The 19,104-nt window shown below is 38.3% G+C and overlaps 1 protein-coding gene and 1 non-coding gene across 2 annotated transcripts; one reads left to right on the plus strand and one right to left on the minus strand.

The window, feature by feature from the left end:
• Positions 1–9,383: 9,383 nt before the first annotated feature.
• Positions 9,384–9,490, minus strand: LOC131636522 (small nucleolar RNA R71). Its single transcript, XR_009294112.1, has one exon. It is a non-coding gene; the product is annotated as a small nucleolar RNA R71 (small nucleolar RNA).
• Positions 9,491–10,610: 1,120 nt separating this feature from the next.
• On the plus strand, positions 10,611–11,189 carry LOC131636521 (uncharacterized; the record flags this gene model as incomplete). Its single annotated transcript, XM_058907134.1, has 1 exon — positions 10,611–11,189. A coding segment is annotated over exon 1 (579 nt), but the record flags the coding sequence as incomplete, so codon positions are not given.
• Between the last annotated feature and the right edge of the window lie 7,915 nt (positions 11,190–19,104).

Genomic DNA, 19,104 nt, shown 5'->3' on the forward strand with positions numbered 1-19,104 from the left:
AATGCAATTGATCCCATGGTCATTGGATTCACCATTTGAATAATATGAGCTCAGACATTACAGGTCATTTTCAAAGTCAACAAAAAGTGGTTTTTTGTCAAAGGCCATAACATCAAGATAACTTCTCCAAATGAAAAAAAGTTTCCAAAGTGTCTTGTAGAGGACATATTGAGGTTTCTAAAAAGTACCAGAACTCCTTCATATGATCAAAATTGAGGGATTTATGCCTTGTTGAAGTTGGCTATTTTTTGGGAAAATGCATGAAACCAACATTGATCAAAAATGTTTTTTTTCCAAAAGGGGCCAAGTTTTCATGATCCAAACATGATTCCAATAATGCTAAGGGTCTCCCACGACCAACCTAAGGCCCATAACATTTTTATTTCTTTTTTGGTTTAATTTTATTACATTTAAAGTTAAATTAAAAAAGAAATGGTGAAGGATAATGATACCATGCTTTGATCTTAAGCTAAGGCCATCAAGAATGATTCAACTCTGCAGCATGAAGGTACATAGCAGGCCTAGAGCAAGAGGGTGAAGAAAATTTAAAGCCATGGCCAAAGAATTCAACTTTTTAATATTAAAGAATTCAAAGATTCAAAGATCATCAATGCTTCTTAGCTTAAGTTTGAAGCTCATTCATTGCTTATAAATGAAGTAGGACACTTCAGTAAACATAGACACACAATTTCAGAACCAAATCCATGCTTGTAACACACTTGTATCATGCTTGAAATAGTGTAAGAAATTTGAAATTCGAATTTTAAGTTTCAGTCCAATTCAAGTCCAAATATTCATTCCAAAACATTCCTCAAGTATCATTGAACATTTCCAAATCATTTCCAAGCTTGGAGGCATTCAGAACCGTACCACAGAGCTCACGGTTTGTACCAAGTAAAACCAACATCGAATCCATACTTCCACGCATTTTAAATAATTTTTGATTGCATATCCATGGTTAGATTAACCTGATGAACGTTTCTGGATAGTTAATTAAGGTTTGGTCACGTATTCAAGAAGATGCCATAGTTAGGGTTTTCCAAGTCTTTTTAGGGCATTCCTCTACAGGTAAAATTAGCCTCAACTAAAGGCATGGTTGAATTCGTGAGATTCAGACGAATCCATAGGTACCCTCGCGAAATATTTTTGTGTTGTTTTGCTTGCATTCGTATTGACAGGGCTATAGCAACAACCGGGAACCGTCGCTAATGGCAGTTGCAGACCTAAAACGACGGTCTGGAGGTTGAAGATGACCACGCGTCGTTCCCTCATTCGCTGGTTTGCGCGCGCGTTTGGTTTTGAAACGAAGGGATCCTGTGCGTTAAGACGTACGCGTTATCATGCTCCTTCTCATTCCAGGCCATCTGATCTCTTTAATTCCCCATCCAACGTGCCTGAATGCTCATCCTTACCATAGACCTTCCTATCAACCACACCAGATCATTAATTATATATTTTCTATTTTATTTTATTTACTTTGCAAAATTAATTTAAAATAGTTTAAAAAATCAAAAAAATATAATACAAATATTTTTAGGTTTATGAAATAATATAATATTTTTTGACACAAAAATATTTTATTTTTTCTTAATAATTAAATATTTTGTTTAATTAATTAGTATATATTTATATATTTACTTTTTAATTATTTCAACCTATCAAAAAATCAGAAAAAAATATGTTCTTTTTATTAAATTAGATTTATATATTATAAACTAATTTTGTACATATTTAGAATATTTTTTTTCTAAGTTTAAATTATTTGTATAATTATTTGTATAATTATATATTAATTAACTTAATAATCTCCAAAACAAACTTCAAAAATAAAAAAAAATAGTTTTATTTTAAAATTAATTAACAAGCAATATGAACATATTTTAGACTTAATTTTTAGGTTTATTTCTAATTCTTAGCTTTTTAATTAAATTAATTATGCATTAATTTTAATTAAAAATCAACCATACAAAAACTCCAAAAATATTTCCTTTTATCTTATTGCAATTTAAATTCATAGATAAGTGTATAGGTTGTCAAAATCATGTAAATAGCGTAGTTTACATTTCTCGCACAATCGATGTAATAGCGTAGATTTACTTTCCGCATTTTACATTCCCGCACTTTAATTTCTGTACATATAAAACTGCGTGTATGTCAAAAGATAAAAACTGAAGCGCTAGATCACTAATTTCAAAAGACAAAAATATCTGAATCAGAACACCATCACACTTGCACCTCTTAGGGTAATCCCTCTGTTACTCTTTTCAAAATCAATTCTACTTTTCGAATACAAATCCAAACTTTTATTTACATCCGGTCAAAGGAGAATTTTCTAAAAGAAATAGGAAGGGACCTTATAAACTTAGGGTAGATCTCCTAATTGCTTGCTCAAATCAAAGCAACAAATGTCTCACATATTCACCGTTTTTCAAAACAAAGCTTTCAAAAAAGACAACACTTGGTATATATCCAAACAAGGATCATTACGAAGTTAAAGATCTTTTTTCAAAACATCTTTCGAAAGATAAAACACTTTGTATACATCCGCACAAGGATCATTACAAAGTTAATTTACAAATGTATTTTAAAACCACATACAAGCATTTCAAGGCAAGATAAATGATTCAAACAAGTGAGCTAAGCAATTAAGAGCCCATGGATAACCATGGATACAAAGGGGTGCTAATACCTTCCCTTTGTATAACCTACCCCCGAACCCAAAATCTCTTAAAGGTCTTTTTCTGTTTCTTTTATAAACCTTTCCTTAATTGGATAAAATAAAAGTCGGTGGCGACTCTCTGATTTTCAAAATTCATAAATAAAAGAAGAGTCAGTTCGCATCTCACGCGAGATATAGAAAACCGAGGGCGACACCAAGCACGATACCTTCCTGCACCATAAAATGCATTTCTCCCAATTGAGAATAAGGTTAGTTTCCTGACATCTTTTCAAAACAAGAGATAAGTTAGCTAAACAAATATCAAAAGAAGAACCAAAAACAAAAAAATCATCCATAAACACCTCCATATGCTTTTCAAGCATGTCGGCGAATATAGATGTCATACATCTTTGAAAAGTGGCTGGGGCATTGCATAACCCAAATGGCATCCGTCTGTAAGCAAAAATACCATAAGGGCATGTGAATGCAGTCTTCTCCTGATCTTCTGGGGCTACAACAATCTGATTGTACCCCGAATATCCATCCAGAAAACAATAATACTCATAACCTACAAGTCTCTCTAACATATGATCAATAAAAGGAAGAGGAAAATGATCCTTCCTTGTCGCAGTGTTGAGTCTTCTGTAATCAATGCATACTCGCCACCCTGTTACTGTGCGAGTTGGAATCAGCTCATTTTTTTCATTCAAGATCATTGTGGTTCCTCCTTTCTTCGGTACCACATGTACTGGACTCACCCAAGAACTATCTGAAATAGGATAAATTAATCCTGCCTCCAACAACTTTACAACTTCTTTCCTCACTACTTTCATTGCTGGATTTAACCTCCTTTGAGGTTGCACTACCGATTTCTGATTATCCTCCATCAGTATTTTATGCATGCATACCGTGGGGCTAATTCCTTTTATATCCTCGATAGTCCAACCAATAGCACTCTTGTGCCTCTTAAGTACCTGTATCAACTTTTCTTCATCTTTTTCATTTAACTCAGAATTGATAATAGCAGGACATTTTTCTCCAGATTCTAGAAAAACATATTTAAGATTAACAGGTAGTTGTCATTCTGAACATCTTCAAGAAAAACATATTTTTCTCCAGAATTACAAAATCAACAGGAAAAACAAATTTATCAAATTTATCAACTTTAACCTGAACATCTTCAACAATCCCAAATGGTTTCTTCACTGAGTGATCTGCAAATTGAAGTGTCATTCTGGTGTCTTGAACTCTTCCAATCCCAAGTTTCCTGTAGATGGACAAAGGCATAAGGCTCACACTAGCCCCTAAATCAATCAGAGCCCTTTTAAAGGATCTATCTCCAATGGTGCACGGAATAGTAACTGAGCCTCTATCTAGTTTTTTTACTGGAATCTTCATACCCTGCAAAATAGCACTACAAGTTTCGGTTAGTATAACAGAGTCAGTGTCAGTGGTGCGCTTCTTGGATATGATGTCCTTCATGAATTTGGGATAAATAGGCATCTGCTCGAGTGCCTCAGAGAATGGGATGTTGATTTCCAACTTCCTGAACATTTCTACAAACTTCTGAAAGTTTTTCTTGTCCTGCTTCTGCTTCTTGTTCCTTTGTGGAAATGGGAGCTTTATTATGGGCTTTGGCTCAGTGGGCTTTTCCTTCACAACTGGCTTCAATACGACTTCTTCTGTAGGTGGTGTTTTATTTTCTAAGATTTCAAGATCCACTTCAAGCAGTGTATCTTCTTCCTCAACTTTCTTTTCAAGGACTTCAGTTGCTTTTCCACTTCTTGTAGTTACTGCACTCAGATTATTAGGCTCTCTTGGATTTGTCACAGTTGCACTTGGTAAAGCACCTGGTGCTTGAGAACTCGTGATCTGCTGTGCTATCTGCCAAAGTTGAAGTTCAAGATTTTTGATAGAAGCATTAGTGTTCCTTTGGTTATTTCTTGTCTCTTCCTGGAATTTAACATTCTGCACTGCCGTTTTTCAATGGCAATCTCCCAATCTGCTTTCTTCGGCCCTTGTTGCTGATAGGATTGCTGAGGTGGCTGATATTGTTGCTGGTAAGGTGGTTGTTGCTGAGGCATATACTGTTGATGTTGAGGAACTTGCTTTGGGACATTACCCTGTTGATCCTTCCACGAAAAATTTGGATGATTCTTCCACCCTGGATTATAAGTATTGGAGTAGGGGTTATTCTGCCTCAAAAACTTTATAGCCTCCACTTGTTTCGCAGTAGCAACATAATGAATGGAAAAGTGTGGTCCACCACATATTTCACAGACCATCGCTTGAACAGGTTAAACTTGAGCTACCGTATGAGTACCTAAATTCATACCTTTCAATCTTCTCTCCACTTCAGCTTTAATTTGATCTTCCATGTTCATAACCTGATTTTCCAGTTTTAAATCAATTTTTCCTTCAGGTTGACTCACAGTACGATCATATAGCTCCAAATGCTCATTTGCAGCAATAGCCTCAATAATCTTCTTAATACCAATGGCTGTTGAGAAATTAGTTAAGCCACTGGCAGCTGTATCAATAAGTTGCTTTGTCTTCAATTTCAACCCATTCACAAAGTTTTGCATTTGTTCAGTTGCGTCCAGATTATGAGTGGGACATGCAACTAAACACCTCTTAAACCTTTTGTACGCATCTCCAAGTGACTCTCCATCCTTCTTTTTAAAATTCAAAATGTCATACCTCTTACGGATATACACAGAAGCTGGAAAATACTCATTCAGAAATGCTGTTTCCATTTGTTGCCAAGTAGTAATACTTCCTGCAGGTAGGGAATAAAACCATTCTTCGGCGTCTTCAGATAAGGTGAATGGAAACATGACCAACCGTTTTGCCTCTTCTGAGTGTCCCTCAATTTTTAATGATGTGGTCATCGTCAGGAACTTTTGTAGGTGCTTGTTGGCATCTTCATTGACTTTTCCTGAAAAAGGTTTACTTTCCAGCTGACGAATGGTTGACGGGTGCAACTGGAAGTGAGCAACATTTACCGGTTGATTGACTATTGTCAATCTCGCTGCTGGATTATTTTCTCTGCCATAATCACCCAAAAGTCTTTCTGAAGGAGGTAAGTCAGCCATGATATGAACTTCTGGATGTGAACCTGCGTCTGACTCTGAATCTGAATGTTCGAAGTGAACAATGATTTCTTCCTCTCTTTCTGATTCTGCCAGTCTTTCTCGTTTAGCCTGTCGGAGCCTAGCATGCAAAGATCTTTCGGGTTCTGCGTCAAAATGAAAATCAGCTGAGGCCTTACCTCGCATAAACAGATTAGACAGAGGTTAGTATGATAAAAGTACAAAAGTAACTATAATAATAAAATTTTAGTCGCGGAGCAACAAAATTTTAATTGAAATAATTCTGTTAACTCTATTATCTTTGGCAGTCCCCGGCAACGGCGCCAAAAACTTGATAGGAAAATAGCAAGTGTACTATTTCTGCCTATTGTAGTGATAAAACGAGATTTCTCCGAATGTCGATCTCAAGGACTGCTTGAGGACATAGAGTTGAAAGATAATTTCAATTAAACAAAAGATCTCTGGTAATTGGTTCGGTTGGTAAAAATATGACTAAAATATGCAATTTAGAACAAAAACAAGTAAAATAATTAAACGAATAACAGATATGTGTAGTATGCTAGGGGTAGGTGAATGATTCTGCCTGCAATAATTTCGACTTATCAGTGCAATAATATAATTCATAACAATTGATTACCGGTTCTCTTGAGCATCTAATCCTAAGTCCTTAGTGATAAGATCTTGGAACACACACCCTAATTTCTATGTCCATAGTCAATTACGGTTATTATCCAGCATTCAAATAACGAGAATTTTCCGGTTAAGATAAAATATTTCTAGTCCTAGATAATATTTATCATCAAATGTTCTTATTCAGGTCGATAAACAATGGCTGCCCAGCTCAATATTTATAAAAACTCATAATCCGTTTTTCCGACGGTTTATGCATTAAGAACAATAACAAGAACAAATCAATTTAACAATGAATAACAAAACTACTGCATTAACAAATTTGAATTCAGTACATTCAGAATCAGGGTCACCCCCCTTAGCAATAGGGGGTTTAGCTACTCATAACAGAAAATAAAATAAAAATAAAGTTTGTATTCATTACAGAATTCTTGACGAATTTAATCTGCAAGGATGATCAATCACGAATCTCCAATGAAAACTCTGTTCTCCAGTCTTTCAATCGCAAATTTGCTCCCAAAAATGTCCAACCCGGTGAAATTCGCATTCCTGGTTTATATAGACACGTACTGGGCTTTTCAGAAAATTTTGGGCCACCATACGCGTATGGTACTGATAACACGATTTTATATCGTATATTTAGCTTAAAATCCATAGATATTTATAGCATTTTCCGTTTATTATGTTAATTTATTATGATATTACGCGTGTATTTGCTTTGTTTCAGGTTTTACACTCTTATTATGCCGAATTGTGAAAAAGAGAAGAAATGGAGCCAAAACGACCCTTATCTATGCCTAAAAGACGTAAATTGGGTGCTGAAGTAAAAAGGGAGTGCAATTAAGGGCCAAGTGTGCTGAAAGAGACCCAAAGACCCAATGAAGCAATCCAGCCCACGAAGGAAAGCAGCCCAAGCCACACAAGTAAGCAGAGACGCACGTCTCTGCCACCTCAGCAAAAGGGAGACGCACGTCTCCACCTCCCTAAAGACTCTCCACTTGAGACGCACGTCTCAAGTCTTCCTGAAGAAACGGAGACGCACGTCTCCACGTCCCAGTCTGCAGAATCTCCTCTTTTCACGCAAAGCAACTGCAAAGCTTCCCCTATAAATAGAGCCAGCCACTTCACTTCAATCTGTCCGATTTCCTGCCAACGAAGTGCTGCCGAAATTGTACCGCGAACTGCTTTTCTTTATTCTGCTTTCATTCAACCGTTTATTTTCTCACAACGATTTCTACACTGGAAATTGTTGTGGACTTTTCGTAGATCTAGCCTTACGTTAGATTTATCGTTTTATTTCCTTGTTTTTATTCCCTGCCATTTAAATTCCGAAGAACGATCCAGCCAACCTGTGGTGGAAGTTCGAGTACTTCAAGATTCAATTCAATTCAGATTTATTTAATTCAGGTTTTTTATTTACCGCCTTATTCATATTTGTTTGCATGATATATTATATGCCTTTTAATATGCTTATTATTATGAACCGAACCGATTTATGCATGTTTAATCGTATTAATATGTCTGGCTAAATTACTAAAGGTGTCGGTATGTAAAGTAAGTTAACCGTAGGGATCCGAAATAAATTGGCTTAATCATGTTTTATTAATTATCACTTATTTTTGGTTTGTATGTCTAATTTAATTAGTAAGTCTTAAAACCAATAGAGCGAAAGTTTGAGGGGTTAGGACGGTCAAAGGTTAAAATCAATAGAGCGAAAGTTTGAGGTCTTTAACCAGATAGTAGGCATAGGACATTAGTTTTAAGGATGGCGAAAGCGTATTAAAACTGATTGGAACTTATTTATTTTCAAAAATTGTTTTTACACTCGAGCGGGATGGCGAAAGCGTACGTTAGGGTTATTAGCTTGCTCCGAGTCAACAGAGCGAAAGTTTGAGATTAGGAGATTTAAATAGATAACAACCTCGTAAAATAGGCATTTTATTAAGTACATTGTTTCCAAAAAGCTCTTCTAAAATCTGATGGGATGGCGAAAGCGTACATTAGGATTAGGATAGTAGTCTGAATCAAGAGAGCGAAAGTTTGAGACGAGGATTTTTAATCAATGGAATTAGTAAAGATATTTTATTTTAATTATGCAAAAGCCAATGGACCTTCGGATTACCTTTAGTTAAACGAAATACATACTGATACCTGTCTTTTATTATTATTCTTTATTTTCTCACAATCACTTTCCTTAGGAACAATCGAAATTTTATTACTCCTAGCTTTACATAGTAACCTTAGATAACGGTAGATCGATTCATAGTCCCTGTGGATTCGATATCTTTTAAAACTACACGACACGACTGTGCACTTGCAGTTACCAGATTTATAGACACGTAAAGTCACGATCAAGTTTTTGGCGCCGTTGCCGGGGACTATTTAAGTCGATATCGTAACTCACTGTTACACCGTAGAGACTAGGACAATTCTTCCCTTTCTTTTTGAACGATTGTATGCCAAATACTCGTTCACAAGGAGGAGATTTAATACAACGAATTAACGAGATCGAACGTTTCATTAACGTCAAACGACGAGCTCGCAATCTTCCCGAAGTAGCAGAAATTCCGATTAATCAGGAATTGATTTTTACTGATCAAATTAATCAAATCACCCCGAAGTTAGAGATGGCTGCTATTCGTCCTCTTAGAGACTATGCCGCTCCTTCGCGCGCTGAACCGCATTCAAGTATCGCACCACCTGCGATTGAGGCAAACAATTTCGAACTGAAACCTTCGCTGGTCCAAGCTGTTCAACAGAATCAATTCTCTGGAAGCCCTGTAGACGACCCCAATCTCCATTTATCTGTGTTCGTGCAATACGCCGACACTATCAAAGCCAACAACGTTAGTTCCGAAGCTATTCGATTACGCCTTTTCCCTTTCTCTTTGAGAGATAGAGCGAGAGCGTGGCTTCAATCCCTGCCTTCCAATTCCATAACTACGTGGGACGAATTGAAGAGAGTATTCTTAGCGAGATACTTTCCGCCTAGCAAAACTGCTATGCTTAGAGGTCAAATCAACGGATTTACCCAGAAAGATAACGAATCACTCTTCGAAGCTTGGGAACGTTACAAGGACATGCTTAGAATATGCCCTCATCATGGACTCGAACCATGGCTGATCATCCATACTTTCTATGGTGGTCTCTTATATAACACTAAAATGACTATAGATGCTGCTGCTGGCGGAGCATTAATGGACAAACCCCATGATGAAGCATACAAACTCATAGAGAACATGGCACAAAACCATTACCAATGGGGTGGAGAACGAGCCGCTCTAGAGAAAGCCCAAACCAAAGGAGGAATGTACGAAATAAGTGGTATAGACCACGTTAACGCTAAAGTAGACGCTTTAACTCAAAAGATCAAGAATTTAACCATCACTCCTTCAGCCACCGCTGCCGCTGTAACACCTAACTGCGAGATTTGTGGATTGACTGGACATGTAGTCGCTGAATGCCAACTCTTGACTGGAGTCCCATCTGATCAAGTAAATTACGCTCAAGGAAACCCTTATTCTAACACGTACAACCCTGGATGGAAAAACCACCCGAACTTTTCTTATAAGAACAACAATGCGTTGTACGCGCCTGGACAAGCACCTGCTGTACCACCTGGCTACCAAAAAGCTCCTGTAGCTGCTCAAAACACCCCTAGGAAGTCAAATCTAGAAATCATGATGGAGAACTTCATAGCTTCCCAACAACAAACTAATAAGGACTTCCTGAATCAAAACATCCACAATAGCGAGCAACTAAAACAATTATCGAACAAAGTAGATGCTTTAGCTACGCATAACAAAATGTTAGAAACTCAAATCTCACAAGTAGCTCAACAACAAGCACCTACTGCTGCCCCTGCTGGCACGTTTCCTGCTCAACCTCAACCCAATCCTAAAGGACATGCGAACGCGATAACACTACGAAGTGGAACGAATTACGATGGACCCATAGATCCTAGAACTCAAAACGTACCCATGTCACAACAAGAGCCAAAGGAAACCCAAAAGAAAACAACTGACGAACAAACTGCTAAGACTGATAAGAACAATAACGAAGTGGAACCCGAAAAAGAGAAACCTTATGTTCCACCACCACTTTATAAGCCACCAATTCCTTACCCTCAGAGATTAGCTAAATCAAAAACCGAAGCGCAATTTAAAAGATTTGTAGAACTTCTGAAGCAATTAAACATAACAATACCGTTCACAGAAGCCATAACTGAGATGCCTTCGTACGCTAAGTTCTTAAAAGAAATCTTATCAAACAAAAAGAAACTCGAGGATAACGAAACTATAACGCTTACCGCTGAATGTAGCGCTATCATCCAAAATAACATGCCTCCAAAACTGAAAGACCCTGGTAGTTTCTCTATACCCTGCGTAATTGGAAAAACCATCATAGAGAAAGCCTTGTGCGACTTAGGAGCTAGTGTTAGTTTGATGCCTCTTTCGACCTGTAAGAAACTCAATCTAGGTGAGCTTAAAGCAACGAGAATGTCTCTTCAACTAGCAGACCGTTCAGTTAAGTACCCTGTAGGAATGTTAGAGAATATCCCTGTGCGTGTAGGTCAATTCTACATCCCAACTGACTTCATCATTATGGATATCCAAGAAGATTCTAACATCCCGATCATATTAGGAAGACCATTTTTAGCAACCGCTGGTGCAATTATAGATGTAAAGCGAGGAAAGCTTACTTTCGAAGTAGGAGAAGAGAAAATAGAATTTATACTTTCCCAATTCCTAAAAGCACCTTCTATAATTGACACATGCTGTTCTGCCGACATAATCGACGAGTGTGTCAAGGAAATAAAATCCGAACCAAATAAGGAAACCGAGATCCTAAGAATTCCTATGCCGCCAATTCTTGAAGATGACAACTGGCGTGAGGAATATCAAGATAACCACCTGAGTGAATGCTTAGCCTTGACTCCCGATCCTATACCTGGACCTAAGAAACCTGCTATAGAGCTGAAGACACTTCCTACCGATCTTAGATACGAATTTCTAGACGAAGAACTAAACCGACCAGTTATAGTGAACGCCAACTTAGGACGAACCGAGACTGAAAAATTACTTAATGTCCTAAGAAAATACCCTACCGCTTTAGGATATAACATATCAGATCTGAAAGGTATAAGCCCTTCTCTGTGTATGCACCGCATTATGCTCGAAGACGATAGTAAAACCTCTAGGGAACATCAAAGGCGAATAAATCCTATTATGAGCGATGTGGTTAAAAAGGAAATCCAAAAACTGCTAGAAGCTGGAATAATATATCCTATATCTGATAGTAAATGGGTTAGTCCTGTTCACGTCGTACCGAAGAAAGGAGGAGTCACTGTAATCACTAATGCAAAAGGAGAATCTGTAGCACAACGTACCCAAACTGGATGGAGAATGTGCATTGACTATAGGAAGCTAAACAAAGCTACCCGAAAAGACCATTTCCCTTTACCTTTCATAGATCAAATGCTCGAACGCCTAGCTAAACACTCGCATTTTTGTTATCTGGATGGATACTCCGGATTTTTCCAAATTCCTATCCACCCTGACGACCAAGAGAAGACCACATTCACCTGCCCTTATGGTACATTCGCTTATAGACGAATGCCTTTTGGACTCTGCAATGCACCCGCGACCTTCCAAAGATGCATGATGGCAATATTTGCCGACTTCCTAGATGGAATAATGGAGGTCTTCATGGACGATTTCTCTGTCTGTGGAGGAAGTTTTGAAACATGTTTAGAAAACCTTGAAATGGTGCTTAAACGATGCGTAAGCGTAAACCTAGTCCTTAATTGGGAAAAATGCCATTTCATGGTTCGACAAGGAATTGTACTTGGACACATCGTATCCGATAGAGGAATCGAAGTTGATAAAGCAAAAATCGAAATTATCGAAAACCTTCAACCTCCCAAAACCGTTAGAGAAATAAGAAGTTTTCTGGGACACGCTGGTTTTTACCGACGCTTCATTAAGGATTTCTCTAAAATAACCAAACCCTTAACTGAATTACTCATGAAAGACGCCGACTTTATTTTCACCGATAAATGCACTGAAGCATTTCAAACGCTTAAACGAGCATTAATCTCTGCGCCAATTATGCAACCTCCCGACTGGAATGAGCCTTTCGAAATAATGTGTGACGCAAGTGATTATGCTGTAGGAGCCATTCTAGGACAAAGAAAGGATAAGAAACTACATGTCATATATTATGCGAGTAGAACCCTAGACGAAGCTCAGATGAATTATGCCACGACAGAAAAAGAATTATTAGCTGTCGTATTTGCATTAGACAAATTCCGTTCTTACCTGGTAGGAGCCAAAATAATCATATACACTGACCACGCCGCTATTAGGTACCTCCTAACCAAAAAGGACGCTAAACCAAGACTTTTGAGATGGATCTTGTTACTGCAAGAATTCGACCTGGAAATTAAAGATAAGAAAGGCACTGAAAATGTCGTAGCAGATCACCTCTCTCGATTGGAAAATCTGAAACCCGAACAAGTACCAATTGACGATGATTTCCCTTATGAAAGACTCATCGCCCAATTAGAAGCAAATGAATTCGAACCATACCGTCCAAACTCTGAAACCGACAAATTAGCAGAAATAGCTTTAGCCCGATCTGACGCACCTTGGTATGCAGATTTGGTAAACTACCTAGCTGCTGGTGTGCTTCCTCCTGATCTAAGTTACCAACAGAAGAAGAAATTCTTCCATGACCTAAAACATTACTATTGGGACGACCCACTCCTGTTCAAAAGAGGCCCCGATGGAATCTTTAGACGTTGTGTACCCGAGGAAGAGATAAGAAGCATAATAACACACTGCCATTCTGCACCGTGTGGAGGACACCATAGCACATCTAGAACCTGCGCCAAAATCCTTCAATCTGGACTCTTCTGGCCCAACCTGTGGAAAGACGTTTATTTTGCTGTACTAAGATGTGATAGATGCCAACGAACTGGAAACATTTCAAGACGTGATGAAATGCCTCAAAAAGGCATTCTTGAAGTAGAAATATTTGACGTCTGGGGAATAGACTTCATGGGACCGTTTCCGTCATCGTTTGGAAATCAATATATACTCGTAGCCGTCGATTACGTTTCAAAATGGATAGAAGCTATTGCTTCTCCTACAAACGATACACGAGTAGTTATCAAACTTTTCAAAAACGTCATCTTTCCTAGGTTCGGTGTGCCAAGATTGGTAATTAGCGATGGTGGTTCCCATTTCATTTCAAGGATACTTGAGAAACTCCTTCGAAAATATGGAGTGAATCATCGAATAGCCACACCAAACCATCCACAAACAAGCGGTCAAGTAGAAGTATCTAACCGCGAAATAAAACAAATATTGGAGAAAACTGTTGCTATATCTAGGAAAGATTGGTCAACCAAGCTAAATGAAGCTTTATGGGCTTATAGGACAGCTTTCAAAACTCCAATAGGAACTACCCCATTCAAACTCGTTTATGGAAAATCATGCCACCTACCGGTAGAGTTAGAACATAAAGCCTATTGGGCCATTAAGAACTTAAACCTAAACTACACTGCCGCTGGTGAAAAACGACTTCTAGACATAAACGAATTAGAAGAACTTAGACAAGACGCTTACGAAAACGCCAAAATCTATAAAGAGCGAACGAAAAAATGGCACGACAAGCATATATCTAGGAAAAATTTTAGCATAGGCGATAAAGTGCTTTTATTTAATTCTAGACTAAAATTATTTCCTGGTAAGTTACGATCTAGATGGTCTGGCCCTTTCGAAATAACTAACATATTTCCGAGTGGAGCGATAGAAATCAAAGGAGAAACCGTCAAACCTTTTGTCGTAAATGGGCAACGTCTTAAGTATTACCATCATCTCGAATACGATGAAAACATCGAAGTTTTTAAACTTGACGAACTGCCCGCTCTTTCGAAAAAATAGTTTTCTATTTTAAAATCGTCGAGCTTACGACATTAAACAAAGCGCTTGGTGGGAGACAACCCACGTTTATTTATTCTTTTTATTTTTATTTTACTTTATTTTTTAAATTTTAATCTTTAATTTTCATTTAACTATTCTATTTTTAATTATTCTAGATTTTAATTTTCTTATTATTTTTCATACATCTTATAATAACTATTATAATTATAGCTGCTATCTTAATTCGAGAAAATACTTCCTTTTTATAATTATAATTATTATTATAACTTGTTTTATTTAATTTTATTTAAAAAAAAAATGAACACTAGCCAAGTTCTAACTTAATCTTAATATTTTCAACTTCTAGGTTTTTCATTTAACTACTAACTACGATGCAAGAAGTTGATAATATGGAAGTTGTGTTCCGTGGTAGAGGACAAGAAGCAAGATTTAACAAGCTGGCTGAAAGACACATGGAGTTGACTTGCTATCCTCACCAACCAACTATGGTGAAACTTGGTATCGAAGAAAGCATCCTACACCTGCTTAACCAAATTGGTTGGACTGGTTCTCACTTGTTCCGCAAGTTTAGCACTTACCGGAAGCTCACTCTGGAATTCTTGAGCTCCCTGACCTATCTTCCAAACTGTGGACAAGGGCTGAGAAAAGGAGTTATTCTCTTTAGACTCTTTGGTATGGAGTTTAATTTTTGCATCCGAGATTTTTCTGAAATGTTAGAACTACCTCATGGACCTGATGCATACGCCAACGTAGCTGAAGAAAATCTTCCATACTGGGAGTTGGAAAAGTACTGGGGCAAGATCACTGGAAACGACAACCCTGAAGAGAATGAATTTCAATCTGAGAACATCCACAATCCTGCTTTCCGCTACTTTCACAATATCCTTGCTCACTATATTTTTGGAAAGCCTGATAATGTCACTGAAGTTACTAGAGAAGAGTTATTCATCATGTTTTGTACCTCTCAGAATCGCCCGGTCAATGCCATCGCATTCATGCTAACAAACTTCGAGCGCATCACGCAAGACGAAGTTTCACCCATTAGGATCGGCGGATTTGTCACTATGATTGCTAATGCCATAGGAATGAGAGTGCCTTTGCTTAGATTGACACCTTTTGGTACCCATACCTCTATGGACATCAATTTCTGCTTTAATCGAGGTATCATCGGTAATCTTGGACCTGATCGTTTTGAATTGCTCATTGATAACAAAGTTTGGTATCAGTTCACCTTACCGAATCCTAGGACGAGTGTGCACAACCCTACCAACTGGCTTTACTATGGTCAGATTCCTGAGAGAGAGCCATCACCTGAAACTCCTCAAGCTTATGAACATTTTGATGAGGAAATGCCTGCATCTGAATCTGAACCTGAAACACCTCCTGGTTACTATGAACCTCTTCCTGTTGATGAACCCATTCCTGATTATGAACCTCTTCCTGTTGATGAACCTATATCCGAGTATGAGCCTGAAACTCGTTCTGAAAATTCCGTTGATGATTACACTGTTGATATGACTGATGTCGAGCTCGAACAACAACAACCCGCTACATCTACCGCATCGGTGAATCAAAGAATGCCTAATCTAAATACGCACGAGCAAGCCATCACTGCGCTACAACAAGATGTACAACATGTGCGCAACGAGCTACACACTTTGCAAATGCAGTTCTTCGATTTTATCGACACCGTAAACGCTCAGTTCGACGAAGTTTTCAAACACATTCAGTCTAATGAGAACAACAATAGACGTGGCTAGATGTTACCGTATTAGACTATTAGATTTTATTTCTAGTTTTAGTAATTTTTATTCCTAGTTTAGATTTTCATTTTTCTGCACTTTTACTTTCTGCTTCTGTTAACACTCAGTACTGGTTTAATATTAAATGCAAACTTCTTTTGATTACTGCCACTGTGTTATGTTACACTGCTATTGACTGCTATATATACTTGCCTAGTTATCATTTTTACTGTTAATAGTATTAAAGTTCGACACTGTTATGAACTGATGGACAATATTAATATCTGTCAGCACTGTCTGGTCACTTGCATGCGTGACCCACCTGCCTGCAACAGGAGACGCCCGTCTCCATCTGTGTGGGACCAGCTGACACGAAACAGGGGACAGGAGACGCACGTCTCCATGCTCTGCCCCAGCAGACTGGCTGCTTGAGACGCACGTCTCCCAAGGCTAGCAGTCTGTTTGACCACGCAGACCATTTTCTTTCCCTCTTGAATTTTGAATTTGAATTTCAAAATTCACTTTTCCTCATTCTTCCCCTATTTATTCCATTTAAACTCCATTAACCTCATTCATCCTCCATCATTCACCTCTTAAACTCCATTCATTTCCCACTTCTCTATTCTATTCAAACTTCAAACACCACCATTAATCCATTTTAATTTTCCATTAACCACACCATTTTCAAACCTCACTATAAAACCACACCACCACCACTCTTCTTCTTTACAACTTTCATACCATTCTCTATTTCTTCTACACTACATTTCCATTTTTCATTTCATTACTCACCATGCCTCCACGTTCATTAATCCGTAGTGAGCGTCCCGAGCGACCACCTCCCGACCTTTCAAACATTATCTTCCGAGATGATGACAATGATGCTCAACGAACAAAATATGTCGCCTTCTACGAACGTTCGGTTGTTCCCACAAAATTTGTGAACAACGAGTGTCTAGAAACTTTGGGTCTCATTGATGGTGTTACCCGTTTGCTCACCAAATCTAGCCTCCACCATCTTTGTACCGACCCCGTACCTACTTATGAGCCGCTCGTCTTAGAATTTTTGAGTTCTTTCAACTACGACACTCCCTCTAATCAACCACTCTCAACCGGTAGCATCCAATTTCGGATGTTCAACCGTGAATATGCTCTAGATCAAGATGTCGTAGCTTCATATTTGCATTTTAATCATGCACCAATTGCTCACCGCTCAATCTTTCAAGAACTCAATGGTCGATCCTGGGAGGATCTCGCTTTTGAATTTTGGTTCCATCTCACTGGAGAAAATCCTACCGGTTGGAGAGCTCTCCATGCTTCTCACATTCAAAACCCCGCTATACGTTATTTTCAACGTGTTTTGGGGCATACTATTTTTGCGAGATCTAACAACCACAAGGTAAACCAAAATGAATTATTTTTCCTTTACTGTGCGCTTAACAATATCCGTTTCAATGCCGCACCGTTTATGTTCCAACACATCCAAGGTTTAGTCAACACCCCCGCTACAAATCCATTCTTGCTTGGAGGCATTATTACTACCTTGGCCTGTGCTTTAGGTCTTGGTGACGAGCTCCTCTCACTCTCACATCTCATGAAGCCCGCTCAGTCACTCGATCTCACCTACTGCCGTGACTCCCACTTGGTTTCACCCCGCCATGATGGCCGATACACTTTGGTCGTCAACAAAGTTCCTATTCCTTATGTCATCCTTCCATGCCCTGAAAGAATCAACATCCGTTATGTTCAACGTTGGAGGCTTATTGAAGACAACCCTCAAGATGACCAACAAGAACATCCTAATGAACCTATGGATGCAAACGAAGACGAACTCAACCAAGGGCAAGCTGATGTCAACCAACCTCCTCCAAACAACCCTCCGCCTATCACTCTTGAAGCCATGTATGCTGCTATTCAACGACAAGATCAACTCGTTCAAGCTATGCAGACAAACCAAACTGAAACAATTAGGCTCATCCGAGAGATGCAACAGGAGCACCGTGACTATGCTATTAGGAACGAAAGTCAATACGCTGAAATTGCTACATATTTGCATGATCTTGACATTCGTGTGAATGACTCTCCTGATAGACGTCGCCGTGTTCGTACAAGAGGCGCGAGCAGTTCTCGCAACCGCAACAATGAGGAGTAGTTCTTATGCACTGAGGACATTGCATCATCTAAGTCAGGGGGAGTCGTATTACTTCTATTTCCTTTAGTTTTATCTTTCCCATTTCTATTTCCTTTAGTCTTATTTTTCCCTTCAGTTATTTCCCTTCCTTGTAATGCTTTTCTAATTCAATAAAAGAATTTTTATGGAATTTAAGTCTTATATGTATAATTCCGTAGTTATTTCAATTTCTTCCATTTTCTTGAGCCATAACAAAAATTTTGCTCCTAAACGATAAACGCAAACCCCACACGTTCGAGAAATACAAAGCTACTCAAACACTCAACGCATTGAAACTGAATATAGTCAATATCCTTATTGTCCCAACACTCTAAAACCCCCGAGTATGCGTAACCGATTTGAATACCCATTATACCAAAACCATCGACTTTAAGTTTTGAAATAACCCTTAGTAGTTTATTCTAGCAGTCGGCACCGTCTTAGATACAAACTACGCAAAGAAGAAATGTGCCTACTAAGTAAGGTGATCCTCACAAGATCATTTAACCTAACGGTCGCAAATCTCAAATACAAAGAATTTAAAAACTCACTGTCGATTGGTTCAGAAGTCATCTGGTACTGAACTTGGTAGGAAGGACTATTGTCCGATTCCCCACAATCTACAAGTGAATGCTAAGGAGTATACCACTTATTGTGCCAGAACTCCATGAGAAGGATCATAGTCACTAACCGACTACTCTGCTATGTGCGTGTCAAGATAATGGGCTTAATGTGATTGCGCGCGAATGAAAAGGGTGAAACATGATGACGAGTCAAAAAGGTCGAGCTATAATGGCATGATTCGGATTGGTATGCATACTGGGAGTTGTTTAGTGTTGTTACTATAAGTCTATTGCTAGGA

The sequence above is a fragment of the Vicia villosa genome, unplaced genomic scaffold, assembly GCF_029867415.1.
Source record: "Vicia villosa cultivar HV-30 ecotype Madison, WI unplaced genomic scaffold, Vvil1.0 ctg.001763F_1_1, whole genome shotgun sequence".
NCBI classification, from domain to species: Eukaryota; Viridiplantae; Streptophyta; class Magnoliopsida; order Fabales; family Fabaceae; genus Vicia; species Vicia villosa.